Source organism: Carassius auratus, chromosome 47, assembly GCF_003368295.1.
Source record: "Carassius auratus strain Wakin chromosome 47, ASM336829v1, whole genome shotgun sequence".
Taxonomy (NCBI): Eukaryota; Metazoa; Chordata; class Actinopteri; order Cypriniformes; family Cyprinidae; genus Carassius; species Carassius auratus.
In genome coordinates this window covers 11,219,956-11,238,494 of record NC_039289.1, presented here as the reverse complement: position 1 = coordinate 11,238,494, position 18,539 = coordinate 11,219,956, and the positions used below count along the sequence as shown (strand labels likewise).

Genomic DNA, 18,539 nt, shown 5'->3' with positions numbered 1-18,539 from the left:
TGGATTAGTTTAATGATGGATGGATGCAGTTTTATTGGCTTCAAAAACAGGGGCACCATTCACTGTCATTATACAGCTTGCAAGAGCCAGAACAATATTAAATATAACTCTAATTGTGTACGTCTGAAGTAGAGGAATGTTAGATATTGTACGCCTTTGATGCCCTGAGGTAAGTAAATAATGTGCTTATTTTCATTTTTGGCTGAACTATCCCTTTTAGAGCCTGATGAACTGTTAAGGAGTAATAAAAACAATATCAATAATAAAATATGACAGGAACACTCCAATTATTATTATTATTTTTTTTTAATAAAAGGCACATTTTACTTAAATGGTTGAGTTTTAACGTTTTCCAGTCCATTCAGCCGATCTCCGGGTCTAACCGTAAACTAAAATATGCAGAAATTATATATATATATATATATATATATATATATATATATATATATATATATATATATATATATATATATAATTTTTTTTTTTTTTTTTTTTTTTCATGGGGATTTAAAAAAGGGTTTGTAAAGCATTATGAGCCATCAGTCAAGCCATGCAGCTACAAGATTAATTGGAAGCAAAAAATCTCGAAGACAATCATATTTAAATCTATGGAGAAATATAAAACTATTCACTGAAAGTTGTTGATTATATCTAGAGAAATAGCATGTTTATATATAGGCCTATATACAGCGAGAACAACTCGATTGTCTTCTTCGCGGTGCCTCATTGAACCGAGCATTCCCTGCCAAACTCTTTTAGGTGCAGTTTTCTTGCCCTGACTCGTATTGGTGGGAATTTCTGCACAGCATTATGGGTAATTGTAGTCAAATTTCACCGCAAATTTACACCGGCCGCCGCGCTCCCTCTCCCGCTCCGGCCACTCTCACGGCCATTATGAATAATTTATAATGGGCCGATCATGAAAATTCATCAACCGCCCGGCCTGTCGACCGGCCGACCGGGAAAAGTCCCGATCGTCCCGATTGCCACCACGCCCCTGGGCTTGATTTTGTTTATGGAATACAGTCTAACGTGTTAATGCTTTTTTTTTTTTACACTATATTTTAGAAGGATTGAATTGTCGTGGAATTAATACATTTTATTATTTACAAATGACAATTGTAGATCTCAACATTTACCTATGTCTATAACTTTATTATGACTTTATTTTAAAGTCTCAAGAAATCATGAAAAAGAATATTAAGTAGTTTTACTATGATAAAACCATGGTTTATTTTTTTTAAGGGTTGTGATGTCCACATGTATTGTGTTGAATAAATTATAGAGGCTGTCTCAACTATAGAAAAAGGTGGCCAAAAATGAAATATTAAGTGAATATTTGAATTAAATGTCTGGCCAATAGCCTAAACAAGGATTTGATCATCCTGTAACTGTAACAGCAGCAATTACCAGGCCTTTGGCTCCCTTTGCAGGCATTTGTAATAACATGTTATGTACAGTACATAAATTATTTATTATTAGCCTATATATTTTTAACTGTTATTAACCAATCATTATTGCCTCATTGTTTTTAAATAATGCATTTTAAGTTTTTATAACAACAACAACAACAACAACATAACTATTACAGTATATAAATACTTCTTTGTAAATTATTATTTGAAGTAACAAAATCATGGTTTATTTACAGTTACCATGGCTACAAGAAGACTGATGATTTTTGGTGTTATTCTTGTTAAAACAATGGGTAATTTTTGTAAGGGAACCTGAAAAGTCAGAGAGAATATTAGATGCGTTGGTGGTGGTGAAATTATTTGTTTGCTACTGAAAGGAGCTTCTTGTTATGAGCTGACTTTTATATGATGTTTTCTCATAAAACTCATACAATTTACTATTAATTCAATAGAATGTTTACCCACAAAAGGGGTCACTAATATGGCAGCGTGGCAACTTCACTTTAATGACATCATGAGAAATCCAGTTCTATATTATAGATCAGTGGTTTGAGCCCATTCGGTTTTGAAAAAGTAGCATAATTTACATATGATTTAAAGTTTATTTAATAAAATTTTTTTTTAAAGGTTTGCATTATAGTTGACACCTAGATGAACCGTTGTTTGTATGACTGTAAGTTATTCATATAAAATTCTACTGTCGTGCATACCATCGCATGTAACTTTACAGACGGTCCCTTAATTTTCGAATATCGAACGCCAAAGTCAAGCCAACTCTATGCGTTTAAAGTTATAGAATGTCTCAATGATTCATTTGGGAATTTGACTGGTCCAGAATATTAAACGGCATCTTGTGATTCCATAAATCAGACACAGTGAGTCAAGTTAACAACAAACAACTGCATTTGTAAAACTGCACAGCGTTTTGAGCTTTTTAAACAACATAAGTAATCCTTCCTACACTAACTACGCACACATTTCCTATGTCTATGAAAGACGATCGAAACAATGGGTGCAGCCCCGCCTCGATCTGTAGGCTGCAGCCTGGTGTACTTTGTTCCATTTCCAGAAATAACGGACTAGTCCTGTCCTCGGGATCGAGCTTATAGCCCTGAGGCGAACTTGCCGAGTCCGAAATGCCAAGAATGCAAGTCCACAGTTCACGTACTTGGTATTGAGAAACACTGTTCTTTGGGACACATCTGGTTCCATTCTTTTGTGCTTTGCAACCGTTGTGTTTGGTGTTATTTGTATGCACAGTGTTGCCAAATTGGCTGTTTTTCTCCGCGGAATTTGGTATTTTGGGGAAATGTTTGATTAACAATTTGGCTGATATTACAGAAACCTGGCAACCCACAATTGCTTGGTCGAGGTTCCCCATAGTCAGTCACGCGAGACAAAGGGGGAACAGAAACTTTTTGTTCACTGAAGAAGCGAAAGAAGACAGAGTGGACTGTAGTTATCGTTAAATTTAGGTAACGTTAGGAAGAACGATACATAGCAGACACATATGAGAGTCATGGTTGTAAGGTATGTACAGTAATATTGTTTTATACTTACGGCACAGCTTGGTCGAAGTCGGATACTTTGTATTTACGAGTTAAACGCAAATGAACGCCACCCAAAAGTCGTAATTACGAGTGGGAAACTCATGCCGCGTTCCAGGCAACCCGTAACCCGTGTTTTTCCAATTTAAACCCGTGAAAGTGCACTGGAACGGCAGTCAAACCCCTGAACTCGTACTAGATCGATGTAACGTTACTCCGAGTTCTGACGTCACACAGCACGCGAAACAACGATGGCAGCCCCTACGAATAATATTGCCTACGGATGCAGTGTTTATGCAAGTGGACACGTTGAAAAAACGATTTTAGGACAGTGTAAAGGTGCAATAAAATTAATAATCTAGCTACAATTCCTTGCCTCAGGAAGTTTGGCGTAACTTGCCTGGAACGCTACAAAGTCGTTAGACATGCGAGCTCTAAAACCTGCCTGGACGCAGCATCAGTCTTTTCTTTAAGTTTGAGTTTTCGAGTTAGGGGCGTTTCAATGATAGGGTTGCCACCCGTCCCTTAAAATATGGAATTGTTCCGTATTTGAGAATAAAATAGTGCGTCCCATTTTGAATCAATAGCTTGCGGGACGGGGTTTGTCCCGTATTTTCGGAGTTGTCTTTAATGCAGCATCTCATGCAAATCATCCCACCATTCTGTGAAGTCTCGTCCTATTCAGTCCCTGATTGGGTAATACTCGCTGCCATCTTTGGATTGATTGGTTTGTTTAAGGTTCAAGGCCAATCAGAGTCAAAGGAGGGCGGCTCTCTTGGTGATTTGAAAGAATGTCGGAGACTTCTCCAGATACACTTTATAAAAAGGTTCATTTATTAAACATTAATGTATTAACTAACATGAACTAACAATGTGAGTAAGTAATACATTTGTTACAATATTTATTAATCTTTGTTAATGTTAGTAAATAGAAATAAAGCTGTTCATTTTTTGTTCATGAAGTTCACAGCACACAAACTAATTTAAACAAGATTTTAATAAAGTATTATTAAATGTGGAAATTAACATGAACAAAAATGAACAATTGCTGTATAAGTGCAGTTCGTTATTAGTTAATGTTAATTAATGTAGTTAACTAATGAACCTTATTTTAAAGTGTTACCGATTTATTACAGTTAAGGTGTACAGTCAGACAGATAAGCATTATTTTAATAAGAGACAAGTGCCATCTTTAAACCACATGCCTTCTTGTTTTATTTCTTACAGTACAAACAGTACATTGCTCTGTCTTGGTATCTTAACCCAGGGCCCCAGCTGGGGTTAGAGGGGCCCTAGTGCAGGTTGTACACTGAGCCCTGTCTCAAAAAAATTGTTTAATATTTACTGTATGTTTGTTCTATTTATTTATTTGTGCTATTTACACAATGTTTCCTTTTTTTAAGTCTGTAGGTGTCCAGAAACTAATTTAAAAAAGCACTGGATAGACTTCACTGTAAAATAAAATACACAGTCAAACCAAAATGTATTCAGACACCTTCAACATCTCTCACATTATCACAGTTTATTTGTTATAGTTTAGAAATTGGTAATAAAATCTGACAAGAACAAGAGTTAGACGGTGTCAGATCAAATTCCTCTCGATAATGTCAGATAACTTTGATAGAAATATATGTAATGGAATCAACCAAAACTTCAGACAACTGTCAGGATGACAATATTTACATAACTATCAATACTTTGTTGAACAATTACCAAACAATGCTTAATTTTGTTAGCAATTAAAGAAATTAAATTAAAGAAAAAAAAAAATATATATATTTATATTATGGTGTGACACTATATCATTTGATGTGACATTCCAAATTGTGAAAATAACATACCTTTATTAATGATAAAACCTGAAAATGTTCATGGAATACATAGAAAATAGTATCAGCAAGAGTCAAAAATATTTTTATTATTTTCTAGCAAGGTTTGTCACAATAAATAGAAAATATGTTGAAAGACCGACGGCATAGGTCTCACATTGAGCAATGTTTTAGAAAATAATACACAAATTTAATTAATTTTCACAAAACTATAATGGATCACAGTTTAGTTATGATAAATGACTTTGATAAAGTGAGTAACTTAAAAAAGGTATAATCCATTTTCAGTTTATATACAATTATTTTCATGTCACACCACATGACGATTGTAAACACTAATACAACAAATTGTCACATAAATTCTGATTCCAATTAAACATTTTGAAACAACATATGTTTTTATAAAGATGAGAGTTAGTAGAACAAAAGTCAACCATTTTTATGCCTGTTATTTGAAATTTTTGAAAAAACACTTTTTTATGGTACATATGTCACTGACCCATATATATATATATATATATATATATATATATATATATATATATATATATATATATATATATATATCAATTTCACTGGTAGTCTACAGTATGAATAATTTTTGGGTATAATATTTCACAGTTCACTGTATTTTGCCATACTCACTTACATAAATGAACTAGTGTCCTACATCCACCAGTAAAACAATATAATCAATTATATCTGATTTTTAGTTTGACTGTGGATACATTCCTGTTAAAACTACAAAGTAATTCAATCAAAAGCAGTGAGTGATTTACTTTCATTTTCATACAATAAAGACACTGACAGCAGAGCTAATAAATTAGGCGCGGTCACTTTAAGAGATTATAAGGATACACATCCGATTTTTTTCCAACTCTTTACTTTCACTTAAGACATAACCACATACTTTTCCAAGACTGGTATTTTGACATATTTAGTATGTATTTGTCTTTACAAAAGCAAGAAGACTTTGAGATACGTCTCTGCATGTGCTCTGTACACCAGAACACCTCATCAAAATTAGGGTCGCAATGTCATTTCAAAAGGTCGCATATGCAACCATTTTTGTCGCAGTGTAGTTCCCTGAGTAAAGAAAAAAAGAACTGAATAGTTCATCTCATGAGTCTTTCGGGTCGAGTCGTTCCTTAATCACGTGACAGCCCCATATGCTATTTCTGACATTTCTGTCACTGTGTTTTTGTTACTGTTTCTCAAGGATCTGTGGTGTGTTATTATTTTATAAATAAATAAAACCCTGTTATAAATAAAATTTTGATGAATTTGTCTTTTTGACTGTCTATCAGTAAATAAAACACTAGGCTATATAATAATATTATAATCCACAATACAAAGTATTTATAGCCTAGTTTGTTCATTTTTAATCAAATTTTGAGTTTGCTGGTATAATGATGGTTTTTCCTAGGCAAACTTGACATTTTGGTCTAATATATGTACAGTACAAGAAGATTGCTCAAAAATACATAATGGCAAAAATGAAAAGCAACATTTTGAATCCTAAACAAGTAACAGTTCTTTAGTCTAATCTGAAGGGTGAACTCAAAAGACATAAATCATACAACAAGGTCATTTTTGAAGATTAGAATCCACTGTAAAAAAAAAAACATTCTTTGTCAAAGTGACTTCGCCATCATATGGACAACATTTAAAGCATAACCAATAATCATAATACAAAATAATAATAAGTACTTTGCACCCATTTGTAAGGAAGGTTGTAAATTAACTAATTACTCTAGCCAATGCTGTCACGTCACGTGACAAAGAACGAACAACCCGAAGACCCAAAAGATGAACTAATCACTTCTCTTTCCAGTTCAGACCGCATTGGGTTAGCGTATAGGTATGTCACATGATTAAGGAACGAGTCAAAAACCCTATAGACCCGAACACTGAACTAATCAATTCTCTTTCTGGCTCAGACTGCATTGACTGACACAGGTGAATTACTACTAGCAGAACAGAACCTATAGATTATTGCGCATGCGCGACTGAACGAATCAATCCCGGAGCCGACTCGTTCTTCCCGAATCATATTAAAGATTCGTTCAAAACGAACGAATCGTTCAAGAATGACACATCACTAGACAGATGAGGTAAATCTGGGTAGTAATAACTGATGCTGTTTGTGGAGTTGTTTAATCAGATCTTGAGAGATTTAAAGTCTTGAATCTTCAGTTCATCTATGGCTGTGGCTAAAGAAAGTTGTGGTTTGTGTTCTTATTTCTCTTTTTTTCAGTGCTTGTTCACAGCAGGTGTTTGAAGGATTGAAATAATGTTTCAGGAACATCATTCTAAACTTTAAAGGGGGGGGGGGTGAAATGCTCGTTTTCACAAAATATCCTGTTAATCTTGAGAACCTATAGAGTAGTACTGCATCCTTCATAACTCCAAAAAGTCTTTAGTTTTATTATATTCATAAGAGAAAGATAGTCTGTACCGATTTTTCCCGGAAAAACACGAGCGCCTGGAGGCGTGACCTGTGGGCGGAGCTAAAGAATCACGAGCGCCAGTTGCGTTGACAGCGTTTGGAAGCTGTGACAGCTGTGAAGGCTGAAACTGAACGAGAGCAGCAGCAGCAAGGACTCGCTCCGAGCGGGGCTCGAACCCGGGTCTCCGATGGGAGGCGGACGCACTAACAAAGAGGCAGAGATATTTTAAGCAGTTGTACTCACCGCCTGTGGTTCCAACACACAATTGTGACCCTCTTTCGTTGGGATTGCATCATCCTTAAGAAATAAACGATACGCAAATCCGTCGTCAAACTGGGCCTTGTGAACAAGCATCTTCGAAATGCAGGGAACAAACAAAAACACTTGCACAACTCTGTTGTTGCTCTGTAAAAATAAACTCCATCCACTGGTCCCTTAATGCTGTTTTTTATGGTAATCTGTGCAGGGTTGTCTTGCCCTGGCAACCAAAAACACACTTCTTTTGTGATATTTCGCGACGCTCTCGCTCTGATCAGTGATTGTCTGTGCACAGCCTCTCTCTGCTCTGCTATACGGGAGCACGCGCTCTTCCGGCAGAAGTGTGTCAGGACCCATATAAGGAAATTCCGCTCCATCTAACGTCACACAGAGACATACTCGAAAAAAACTTTCCGAAACTTGTGACAAACCGGAAGGAGTATTTTTGGAACAGAAATACTCCTTCAAACGTACAACTTAATTTTTGAAACTTTGTTCATGTTTAGCATGGGAATCCAACTCTTTAACAGTGTAAAAAACTCAGTATGCATGAAATAGCATTTCACCCCCCTTTAAATAACATTCTACTTACATTAAGGAAGCTGGATCTTTTTATGTTCTTGGAATGTTACAAATCAACATTCCTAGAATGTTTTAAATCCAAATTAAGAATTTTAAATCCAAATTAAGTTGACTGAACGTTTGAAGAACATCATACCTTTTAAAAACATTCCTATAATGTCAAGAAAACTGGACAAAAACCAACACTCAATATTTGGAGAACGTTCTTACAACAAAATTGGGAAATCACCAATTTTATTGCAGTCCCTCTATGCTATGCGGTGGCTGTAAAATAATGCTTCTAAGGTGTAGTTACAAAAATATTACAGGACTGTCCCTAAATTTCCCATCATGCATTTGCATTCACAATAAAAAGATGAATTTTTATGAATTAATTAATTGTACAATCTATTGTAAAAATTACATCGATTGCTAACAGTGTACATAAGAGCTAACATACACATGATGCAAGTCGCATAAAATGTTAAAATTTAATTAAATTTAATATGCGGTAGTAAGAGAAGACAGCCATATGGACAAATCTGATGAAGCAAGAGAGAGCTCAATTTGGTCCGGTTTTCTGAGAAAAAACAGCATGCGAGTACTCTTTCGCGTCCCATGAAAGGAGAATACTTTAGAATACTGTTTCTTACTTGCATAATGAATAAGGAATTATTGAAGAACTAACAGGTTTACTCACTACTATTAACTACTAAGGAAGATGTGTTAACTAATCAGTGTAGTATAATTTTATGATTGTGTTAAGTAACAGTTAGTTCTCAATAACTAAAGTAACTAAAGTAATCAATAACTAATATATTCTGTCATACCTCCTGAAGAACTACAAGTAATTATTTACTTTAAGGTTAAAAAAATATAACTATAAAATGACTACTACTGAACAATTAGACGCTTCAGTTTAGAAAACTGTTTCAGATTCCTGCGCATTTATCTGATAATCCTGGCCGGACCTCGGTAAATTTTTCATGTTCGAAAAAATTTGTTCTCTGATTTACTAATTTGCTGCTAGCCTCATATGAATGTCTGCATGTATAATTCAGAATGTTTTGCGCCCATGGTATGAAAATGATCAATGCAATACGCTTCCGAAGTGAACAAGTCTTCAGAGACTTGTTAGCGAGAGCGCGAGACGCAGCCTGATCCAGCTATTATAAGCGTTTTTGACTTATTTTCCCACTACATTTAACACTTTTGAAAGTTAATAAAGTAGGAAGTTGCGGTTTAGGGTCAGCGATAACTTTATCTTATCTAATTTCCAAAATATTTGAAATGATTTCGGTTTATTTTATTAATTTATAGGTTTTTGTTTATTTTAATAGCAACATCTGGCAACATTGCATCGTCGGTATTAGTCTTAGTAGTTATCAAAAAAGGCAGCGGCTATTTACACTAAGTGCAAATATCTATGGATTCTATTTATACGATGTTAAAATATCAGGATTTTTTGCTATTTATACTACTAACTGCAAATAGTGGCAATTATCTGCACCTCAGTATTATAGTGCATTATAAAACAGTATGCAATAACTTATTGAGTGTAAATTTAATGGATGCCACCTTATTGGGACAATAAAGCCCCTCCCTACACCGACAACTACCTTTAACTTTTTGATTATTTACTTAATTTTCATTGAAAATAAATGCTTTTCTGATGTGATTTGAAAAGGGAGAAAAAATTTGGCCAAAAGGAAGATTAGAACCCAGGTCAATAACGTCAATACAACATGACACACATTTAACCTTCTGTGCCACTGAAGCTGTCTGTCAGTTACTGTCTTTATAATAATGCATGTATAATACGGTAAACAATTGATAAAATTATCAACCCCATAAGTATATCATTAACAATCTTTGATGCCATAAATAAGGTATGATTTAAAAATGAGCATCCCTCCAAAAACATATACATTTCTGTATCTTTAGAATTAGTTGTATTATTATATAAACCAAATGCAAATATCTGGTTATAATAACCTGGAACCTGGAACCTCCACTGAAATACACTATTAATTCGTTTCATTTCATTTCATTATCTTCATGACTTGTGAAAGTCAACAAAGCAGTTCCTCTCTGCAGTGAAGCAGTGGAAAACTGCACTTAGAGCACTTGCTTCTCACAATGCACTTGCATCCTGGCATTTTGCATCTGCCCTTCTTAGATGTGTGCAAGGGCAAGTGGTCTGTGCGGTCTCTTCAGACAGGATCTGGCGGGACAAAGCTTTGGGGCCCTCTTTTATAACCTACAAAATAGCTTAAATCACAAAATAAAAATAAAATTATCATGTTTTTACCTTTAAAATTTGAGCAAAAGTTGTAAACATAGTCTCAGAGTAGTTTCATGCTATGTATGTCAATGTGACTCCATGAAAGCACCAGGACCTTTCCATATTTGCATATAGTTGCCATATGGCATATTACAAAAAAACATATAAAATCAAAACTGAATTTAATGTTAAAATATTAAAGTTTACTTACCCCTAGATAGGGATTTAAATTTTTTATTTGATGAAAATTTCCCAAAATTCTCAATAAAAGGCAATCTTCAGGAGCCCCAGACAGTGATGTTTGCATGTCAGTGTCCATAAGCAAAAAGGACTGGCAAATAGGATATCCTGGTCATGTGACCTCATAAATTGTATTTCCTTCAAACTAAAAGCCCCCTTTTCACAACTAACTGTAAAAACATAGATTTTGTATCACAGCTTTTTGGAAAATTAAGATAAAGTAACTGTTGTCATATGGCAGCGCTATGCAATAGAGGGTTAGTAGTTCTTCAGGAGGTATGGCAGAATACATTAGTTACTGATAAGCTAACTGTTACTTAACACAATCATAAAATTGTATTACATACTGATTAGTTAACACATCTTACTTAGTAATTAACATTGAGTAAAGTTTAAATGAAAAATAACCTGTTAGTTCTTCAATAATTCCTTATTAGTTATCCAGTGTTACCCAAGTTGCTATAAAGAATGCATGATTAGCCTATATAACCATTTCATTAAAAAGGAGGCCACTTTCTTGTTCTTTATGAGAAGTGGATTTATTTTATTTTAACATTAAGGCATGCTGTGTGTCACAGCAGTTAAATCGGTGTCTATCATGAAAAAAACCTTACTATCAAACCTAGGCCTATATCATGAATTTGGAAATTTTAGAGAAATGCTTAATAACTGCACTGTAACTAAACCCATTAGGTTTTAGCTAACTAAATTTTCTGTAGATTTAGTTGACTAAACCTAGACTAAAAAAAATTATAAAAATAAAAACAGATGACTAAACCGAAATGGCATTTTAGTCAAAAGACTATGACTAAAACTAAATCTAAATTTGCTGTCAAAATTAACATGGCAGCCCTATACGCTCAGCAGAAAAATCTTCAAACAAAGGTAAATTGACCCTCGTTTCAGAACTTAAGCAACAATCCATAGCATCATGTTTTAACAATGTCCAATTTGTTTTATGCCACAGTAAAACATGGCTGTTCACATTCAGAAGCTGTAGTGATGCTTTCTTCTCCCTGAAATAATGTGAAACATATGTTGATTATATAATTTTTTAAATATATTTTCACATAATTTAATTTGATTTTAGAAAAGAAATATATCACATTAAGTATGCTATCACATTGCATTTTTCATCAATATCGCACAGCCATGCATCATGCAAGTGCATGGATAAGTCTTTTAAGTTCTTGATTTGATTGCAGTTAAAACAAACTGTTTGCAAAATGTAAACAACTGCACTGATTTCAGTCAATATATTTTAGGGGTGACCCCGAATAGTTGACGAATCTATGCCTTGATTTGAGGAGCCTGATTCGACTACCAATCTATCTCAAATTATGCCATTTTGACTATATGGGGGAGCTCAAATGTCTGATTTCAAATAGAACTAACAGTTTTCTCCCAATAAGTTAATATACAGCCTATTATGATAACGCTGTAATAATCTGTCAAGAAAGAAGCTTCAAATTAATATTTTAAAGTGCATGGATATATCCAACCATATAGATTTATGTTTCACTTTCTATAATCCTTGACCGACAGAGGAGCATCTTGGCAGCATGGATTTAAAACTTTACCAAGTCTCAAATTGACATAGGCAGAGACTGGATTTTGTAGGTTTTGAGTCAAGCGGTTCATTGTAATACTATGGTGATATCTCTTCAGCGCACAGCGCAAGAAGGTATATTAAGAACTATGACTGGGACTGTTATATACAGTACATAATGTTTTAATGAGAAGACCATTATACTAAAACGCTATGAATTTTTAGAGTTTAGCTGCCGTGTTTCTGCACATTGTTTCATGAAGAACGCGTCCACAAAAGGAGTTCACATTCAGAGCCCCACAGATATGTGCATTCGGGCCCTTTTTGCAAATAGCCTATAAATCTTAATATTAACGTTATGTTGTATAAATAACGAAGCGTATTCTACATGAAATTATGAGTTGAATCCCATTGATTAAAAACTTGCTATCAAATGCGTCACTCTACTGGTCATCTTCAGCGCGCGCAGCTCAAAATAGAAATGCAGAACAGTAATTGCTAACTTTTTAGGCTAACATTATAATGAGACCACTATTGTAAAAAAAATTAAATAAAATGTTAATTGTTATGGTTTCACCAAAGTAAAGTGTTATCTATCTGTTCATCAAAACATTATTTACTCTGTTTATATCTGCAAGGTGTTCATTACACATTTTCCCTGTTTGTGTTAACATCAGTAATTATGACTGTCGAATGTCTGACTTGACTCAATGTATTTTGCCCCACCCCCAAAAACATGATTCGACTATCGGTCGAATATCGGTAAGATTCGAAATTCCGATTCGACTATGAAAATCCTTAGTCGGGGACACCCCTATATATACATAATGTCAAATCAATTGAAAATAAATGATATAGTCACCATCGCCAAGGATGCAGACATGAGACGACAAAGCCTGTGCTGTGTATTAGCAGCAGTTTGATTTACTTTTTTGATGCATAGTTTTCTTTGCCAAAACAGATCATCTACATAAAATAAAAATAAAATCATGGTGTTTCTTATAAAGTTGTCCCCAGAGTTTCCTTAAAGGGGTCATATGATGTTTTTTTTTTGTTTTTTTTTATTATTTTGTGTATTTGTTGTAACAGAATATGTTGACATTTAAAATTATTTTTTAAATACTGTACATTAATTGTAGGTCCTCTATGCCCGGCCTCTCTCAAACTCATTTTCTACAAAGTTCCTCCTTCCGACAAGAGCAGTCTGCTCTGATTGGCCAACTGCATTGTGATTGGCCGTACACCGTAAGCACTCGTTGGAAATGTAACCCCTCTCCATAATTGCGAGCTTCATTTTTCAAAATTAATGTAAAAAGCACTTAATAATATCCTTAGTTTTACCATCAGTTCAAGCCCGAAAGAGGAATAGAGTGGCACGACAGACACTGGCTGCTTCTGAGAACTGCCTCGCTGTCGTATCAGGCAATTACTTTGCAGGCAGTGTTTTTGCAAGAAGGCACCTCATAAAACGGATTTTGGACAGACTTCTGAGGCAGAGTAATGGTTTAATGATCTACAGCTGAATATAGAGAGCTTTGGTGATAACTACGTGGATATTTCATTACTGCAATATTAGTTTCTCGCTAGAAATGACATCAAAAGTGGAAAACGTTGATCAAAAACATACATTTACACACAAACTGACCACAACTTTCTGATGCAATCTTTACTTTTTGGCTTAACTGTCACAGAATGGAACGCAAAGGATTGTGGGATATCAAAGGCAGTGAAGGATACATCTCTGCTGCCTTCAAAAATTGGCCAGACGAAGGCATCTCAGGAGACAGAAACTGAAGCTAACTTTGAATTCAGACGAGCCTTGATGCCTCGCGGCTTTGAAATGCATCCTCAAAAGGCAGCATTTTTCAGTTTTGGGATGCAGCCACAGTAGGACCTTTCGTACCACAGGAACCTTTTCATAGTACCTGGACTAATTGTGGAACTACTCACTTTTGGGTGTTTTCCAACTGCCGGAACTAGGTACGATTTTAGTAATGGACTGCCTTTTTCGAGAACCAAATTAGTACCCTACTCTGGAGCAGGGTCTAACCAGCACAAAATTCATTGGCCAGACACATTCGAAAACGCCCTTCACCCAGCATGATTTAAAATACCCTGTAAAATTGTATATTGTCGTAGCAAAGTCAAAATTACCTCCTCTCCCAGGTTCACGAAACGGTCGTCCATAACATGCATTGCTGTTGTAAGTAATCTTAAAGATTCCTAAATTCATCAACTTTCAGAAGGCCAAATAAAGTACTTTTGCTTTCGCCTAGATACACACAGCAATCTTTGACATGTCTACTTCAACACTAATTGCGGTTACTGAAACCACGCCGCCTTTTTTTGCATGAACATTTAGACTCAAATCTTTCCACATAGTGATGTAGACATGTGGGGGCGTGTTTGAATGAGCTGATTTAGGGAGGTGTGGCAGAGTCTTAACTTTGATAAAAAATATATCTTTGCATTTGAGACTTTAGTCTTTGCAACTTTACAGATCTTCTTCATGCACCAAGAGCTTGTAACACTCCAAAGAGAAAGGAAAAATTTTAAATGCATCATATTACCTCTTTAAAGTCATCATGAGATCAAAATAAAAAATTTGTTAGGTCATTTTGCAGTATTTATTATAAATTATTTATTGGTGCACATTATTATTATTATTATTTATTAATGTGTCCTTGTAATCTTTAATCAAAATAATTTCTCCTCCCTCTAGCAATGGCATTTCTTCTCTTCTCTGATGATGTTCACTGGTGGAAGATAATAGCATTACAAACAACAATTATCAAACAGTTCAACCAGTAAAAAACTGTCAATTTTTCAACCTCACTTAAATTTGAATTGGTTCCAGTTCCACAAGAGACTCCCTATGTCCGAATATCCCTTAGATCAGTGGTTTCCAACCAACCTTTTTCAACTTGCAGCACACACAACCATACACATATGTTTGCGCGGCCCACTGTGTACACAATTTATTAATTTGTTCCCTCAATGTACTAAAACGAGCACACGATAACTATTGCGTTCCCTCGATTTACTATTTCGTTCACTCAATTTATTTATTGTGCGCACAATTTACTAATTCGTTCCCTCTATTTGCTAAATTGTGTGCACGATTTATAAAATCCCAATAGTAAATCAAGGGAACGCAATAGTAATTGTGTGCACGTTTAAGTACATTGAGGGAACAGATTATTAATTTGTGCGAACAATTTATTTATTTTCTCATGCATGTCATGTGTGGGGCTCCGTAATTCTAAATATCATGGACCATAAGCATCACTTGGCCACTGAGTGTAGTTTGGGCTCCTTTTCTCTACATCCTGTAAATGTTGTCATACACATTAAAGCTGATACTTTATTAAAAAGTAACAAAGCACAAAGGTTTTTGCCATTACTGGACAGCTAGTGCGCTTCAAATAATGAAGTTCACGCATTAACAGAACACAGCATGGACCTAACATCTTAAGAAGAAGCTATGTTATTAATGATTGAAAAAAAGGAGAATTGTTAACGATATTGCCAATATTCACACAGCTGACAGCTTTCCCTGTTCTAGTTTGTTCAAGTTTTGCATGAAATAAACACTGCTTTTCTGCACTTTTGCTTGCATATTTCTGACATTTCTGTTTCTCTTGCGCTACACAATTGAGCTGCGTTTATAAGGTGTGTGTCAACCAGTGTTGCCAGGCTTTCACAACAAAAACCTCCCATTTGCTACTTAAAACTAGCCCAATCATGTTTGGAGGAGGATCCCCCAGTAAAAATCACATTCAGATGGGGTAAAGTACACTTTGTGGTGGGATTCTCCTGGTAAAATTTGCACATTAGAGGCTAAATATCACGTTATTGGGGTTGCTTCCAGACATGGAAAAACAACCCGCGACCTCAGTGTTAAAGGAGCCATTCCGAGGAAGAACTGCAGACACTGCTGCGCAGCAGAAATGAGGACTGTTTGAAGCTCTTTTCCAATAAAATGTATTTGCATCCTCTCAGTTTAATATGTGAACATAGCAAATGATGCAATCACAAAACAGTCAGGAAATTATTTAAGTTATACCATGTATATACATAGGCCTACTCCCCGGTGGCGACCTCAGAAAAAAATAAAATCGAAATAGATTACTTTTGGTCACAAATGCGACCGTTTTAGTCGCAAGATTGGAGCCCTGATGTGCATGTTTGCATTTATTTATTTATTTACTTTTATGATACAAGGTATGTTTTTATTTATTTTTTTTATTAAAAAAGACATAATAAAGATTTGTGCTGATAATAAAAGCAATCAGTTAAAATATAGTCTATTTTGATATAAGGGGGATATTAAACAGCATTGCCTTATGATTGTGCATGAATTTAATTTTCAATTAAGAGTCTGCTTGGGACGTTTGTATTTTCTACAAATTCACATTTTACACCGCAGGACTATTTAAAGGGAAAGTTCAACCAAAGATGGATTTCAAATCATGTACATTCTCTTATTCTTTTACACGAACCATAAGAATGTCGTAGACAAATACTAATTTTTTTTTTTTCTTTCTATTTTTTTTTTCTCTCCAGATGCTGGCTCATATATTTAATACTACATCTGATAGACAAAGGTTAGTATTCACAGACCTCAGTTAAGATATTTGATAATTATCCACGAAACCATTCTGTGCAGTTTGTTTTGTTGTTTGCTTTCTAAGGTTGTTGCTCTCATCTTCAGGGTCTCTGCAGGACCCACTTGAAATTGAGGGTGTTGTTGGAGATTCTGTCATCTTGCCATGTTCATACAAGGAAAGAGTGCTAAACCCAGATGAAAGGAATGTGTTTTGGAGATACAATACACACAAGAATGTTTATGATATTGAAAAAGGCAAAGAAGTAACAGAAGACCAGGATGCAGTGTTCAAAGATCGAATAGAAAGTTTCCCATTAGAGTATAAAAATGGAAACTTCTCCATCAAACTCAACCATCTAAGGTTCACTGATAATGGGGAGTTCTTCTGCTATATCTCAAAAGTGGAACGGCAATACAATCTAAGGCTGACAGTCAGAGGTGTGTTAAAGTGATTACAGAACCTTCCTGATCAAAAATTATCCACTTTGATGTGTTTTTCCCCTCCTTATTTCTGTTAAACAGCTCCACCACCTACTTTGTCTCCTCCAAAACCAACAGCTGATTCAAGAAGCTCTTCCATGAAAACACAACAGGATGGAATTGTAAATTTCCTTATTGCTGTTTTGGAATTTTTTGTTTTGCATTATTTCTGAGTATTTTACTAGAATACTGTATTGCTAAACTCACACTGTGCCTTTCTTTAACGTATACTCACAATTGTTTGTTTTTGTGCCCCACAAGAATTGACCTATTATTAAGCCCGCCCCCCTTAGTTACTGTTGCTCACTCGGAGTTGCTCTTACAATGACAGCTGTCAGTGAAAACCTTCGTCCGAAGTGTTTCTGATACATTTAGGACACAGATGGACATTCAAGTGGTACTTAAATATGCCATGGAGGGATACATAAAATATGTGAAAATACATATGTAAAAATACAGATCACAATGCAAACAGGAGAATTATGTTACGGTTGTCAAAATCGCAATGACAGCATCCTGGTTCAACACCATTCATATACTTCAGTGTAAAATTAAATTAATTTACATTTAACCAGATTATAGGCACTCTCATATAGACCTTTGTTCATTTGTTTTGACTTTCACTGCACAGTACACGATGTGAGAACAGTTTGCTATTTAGGTTTCTTAGTTAGCATGGCCTCACTTACTTTAACATTTGCTAGTTTTAGCCAGAGTTACCTTGGTGAAGCAGAAGATGACATTAACATTCTGCTTAAGCAGATGAGTGTAACTTAATGAGAGCATGACAACCAGAAAATTAACCTTTTCTTCTTTATTTTGATTGGGGTTGAATAATTAGGGACATTTTGCTCTGTTTTGGTTGGATTTAGGAAATGGATTAAAATTAATTACATTGTCTATCCTCTCAGGATTACTGTACTCCAGGCACTTGTTTTTTCCATTTACCCATTAAACCGATGCAAGCTTCGGATCCTCCCATGGTTCTCTATGACCTGAAACCTATATATGTCTTTGAGTTCCACTCCCCATGCAAATGATACTCAACTGCCATTGGCTCATCTGCATTCGAGGGGAGGGGCTTACCGATAGGTCAGTTGTATTCTGACTGTTGTACAAATTATGGCAAATCATTATTCATTTTTTATATAAGTATTATATAAACATTTTATAATTGAATCAGTCTTTACATAACCCTTCAGAAATCATTCTAGTATACATTGATCTATAATATAGAACTGGATTGCTCATGACGTCATGAAAGTGAAGCCTCCGCGCGCCATATTGGTAATCCCTAGTGTGCATATAAACGTTCTC

The 18,539-nt window shown here is 35.1% G+C and overlaps 1 protein-coding gene across 2 annotated transcripts in view; it reads left to right on the top strand.

The window, feature by feature from the left end:
- The window catches only part of LOC113065107 (CD276 antigen homolog), a 28,332-nt gene extending 10,142 nt beyond the window's left edge, over positions 1 to 18,190 (top strand). The window contains exons 1-4 of one of the 2 annotated variants that reach the window (XM_026236289.1): positions 2,771 to 2,945; positions 16,700 to 16,740; positions 16,848 to 17,180; positions 17,265 to 18,190. In XM_026236289.1, the coding sequence (XP_026092074.1) occupies positions 2,926 to 2,945; positions 16,700 to 16,740; positions 16,848 to 17,180; positions 17,265 to 17,395 (525 nt within the window). In that variant the 5' untranslated portion in view covers positions 2,771 to 2,925 and the 3' untranslated portion in view covers positions 17,396 to 18,190. Of the gene's footprint in view, positions 1 to 2,770; positions 2,946 to 16,699; positions 16,741 to 16,847; positions 17,181 to 17,264 lie in introns of those variants that run through there. The other variant, XM_026236290.1, reaches the window with a different exon arrangement.
- Positions 18,191 to 18,539: the final 349 nt, after the last annotated feature.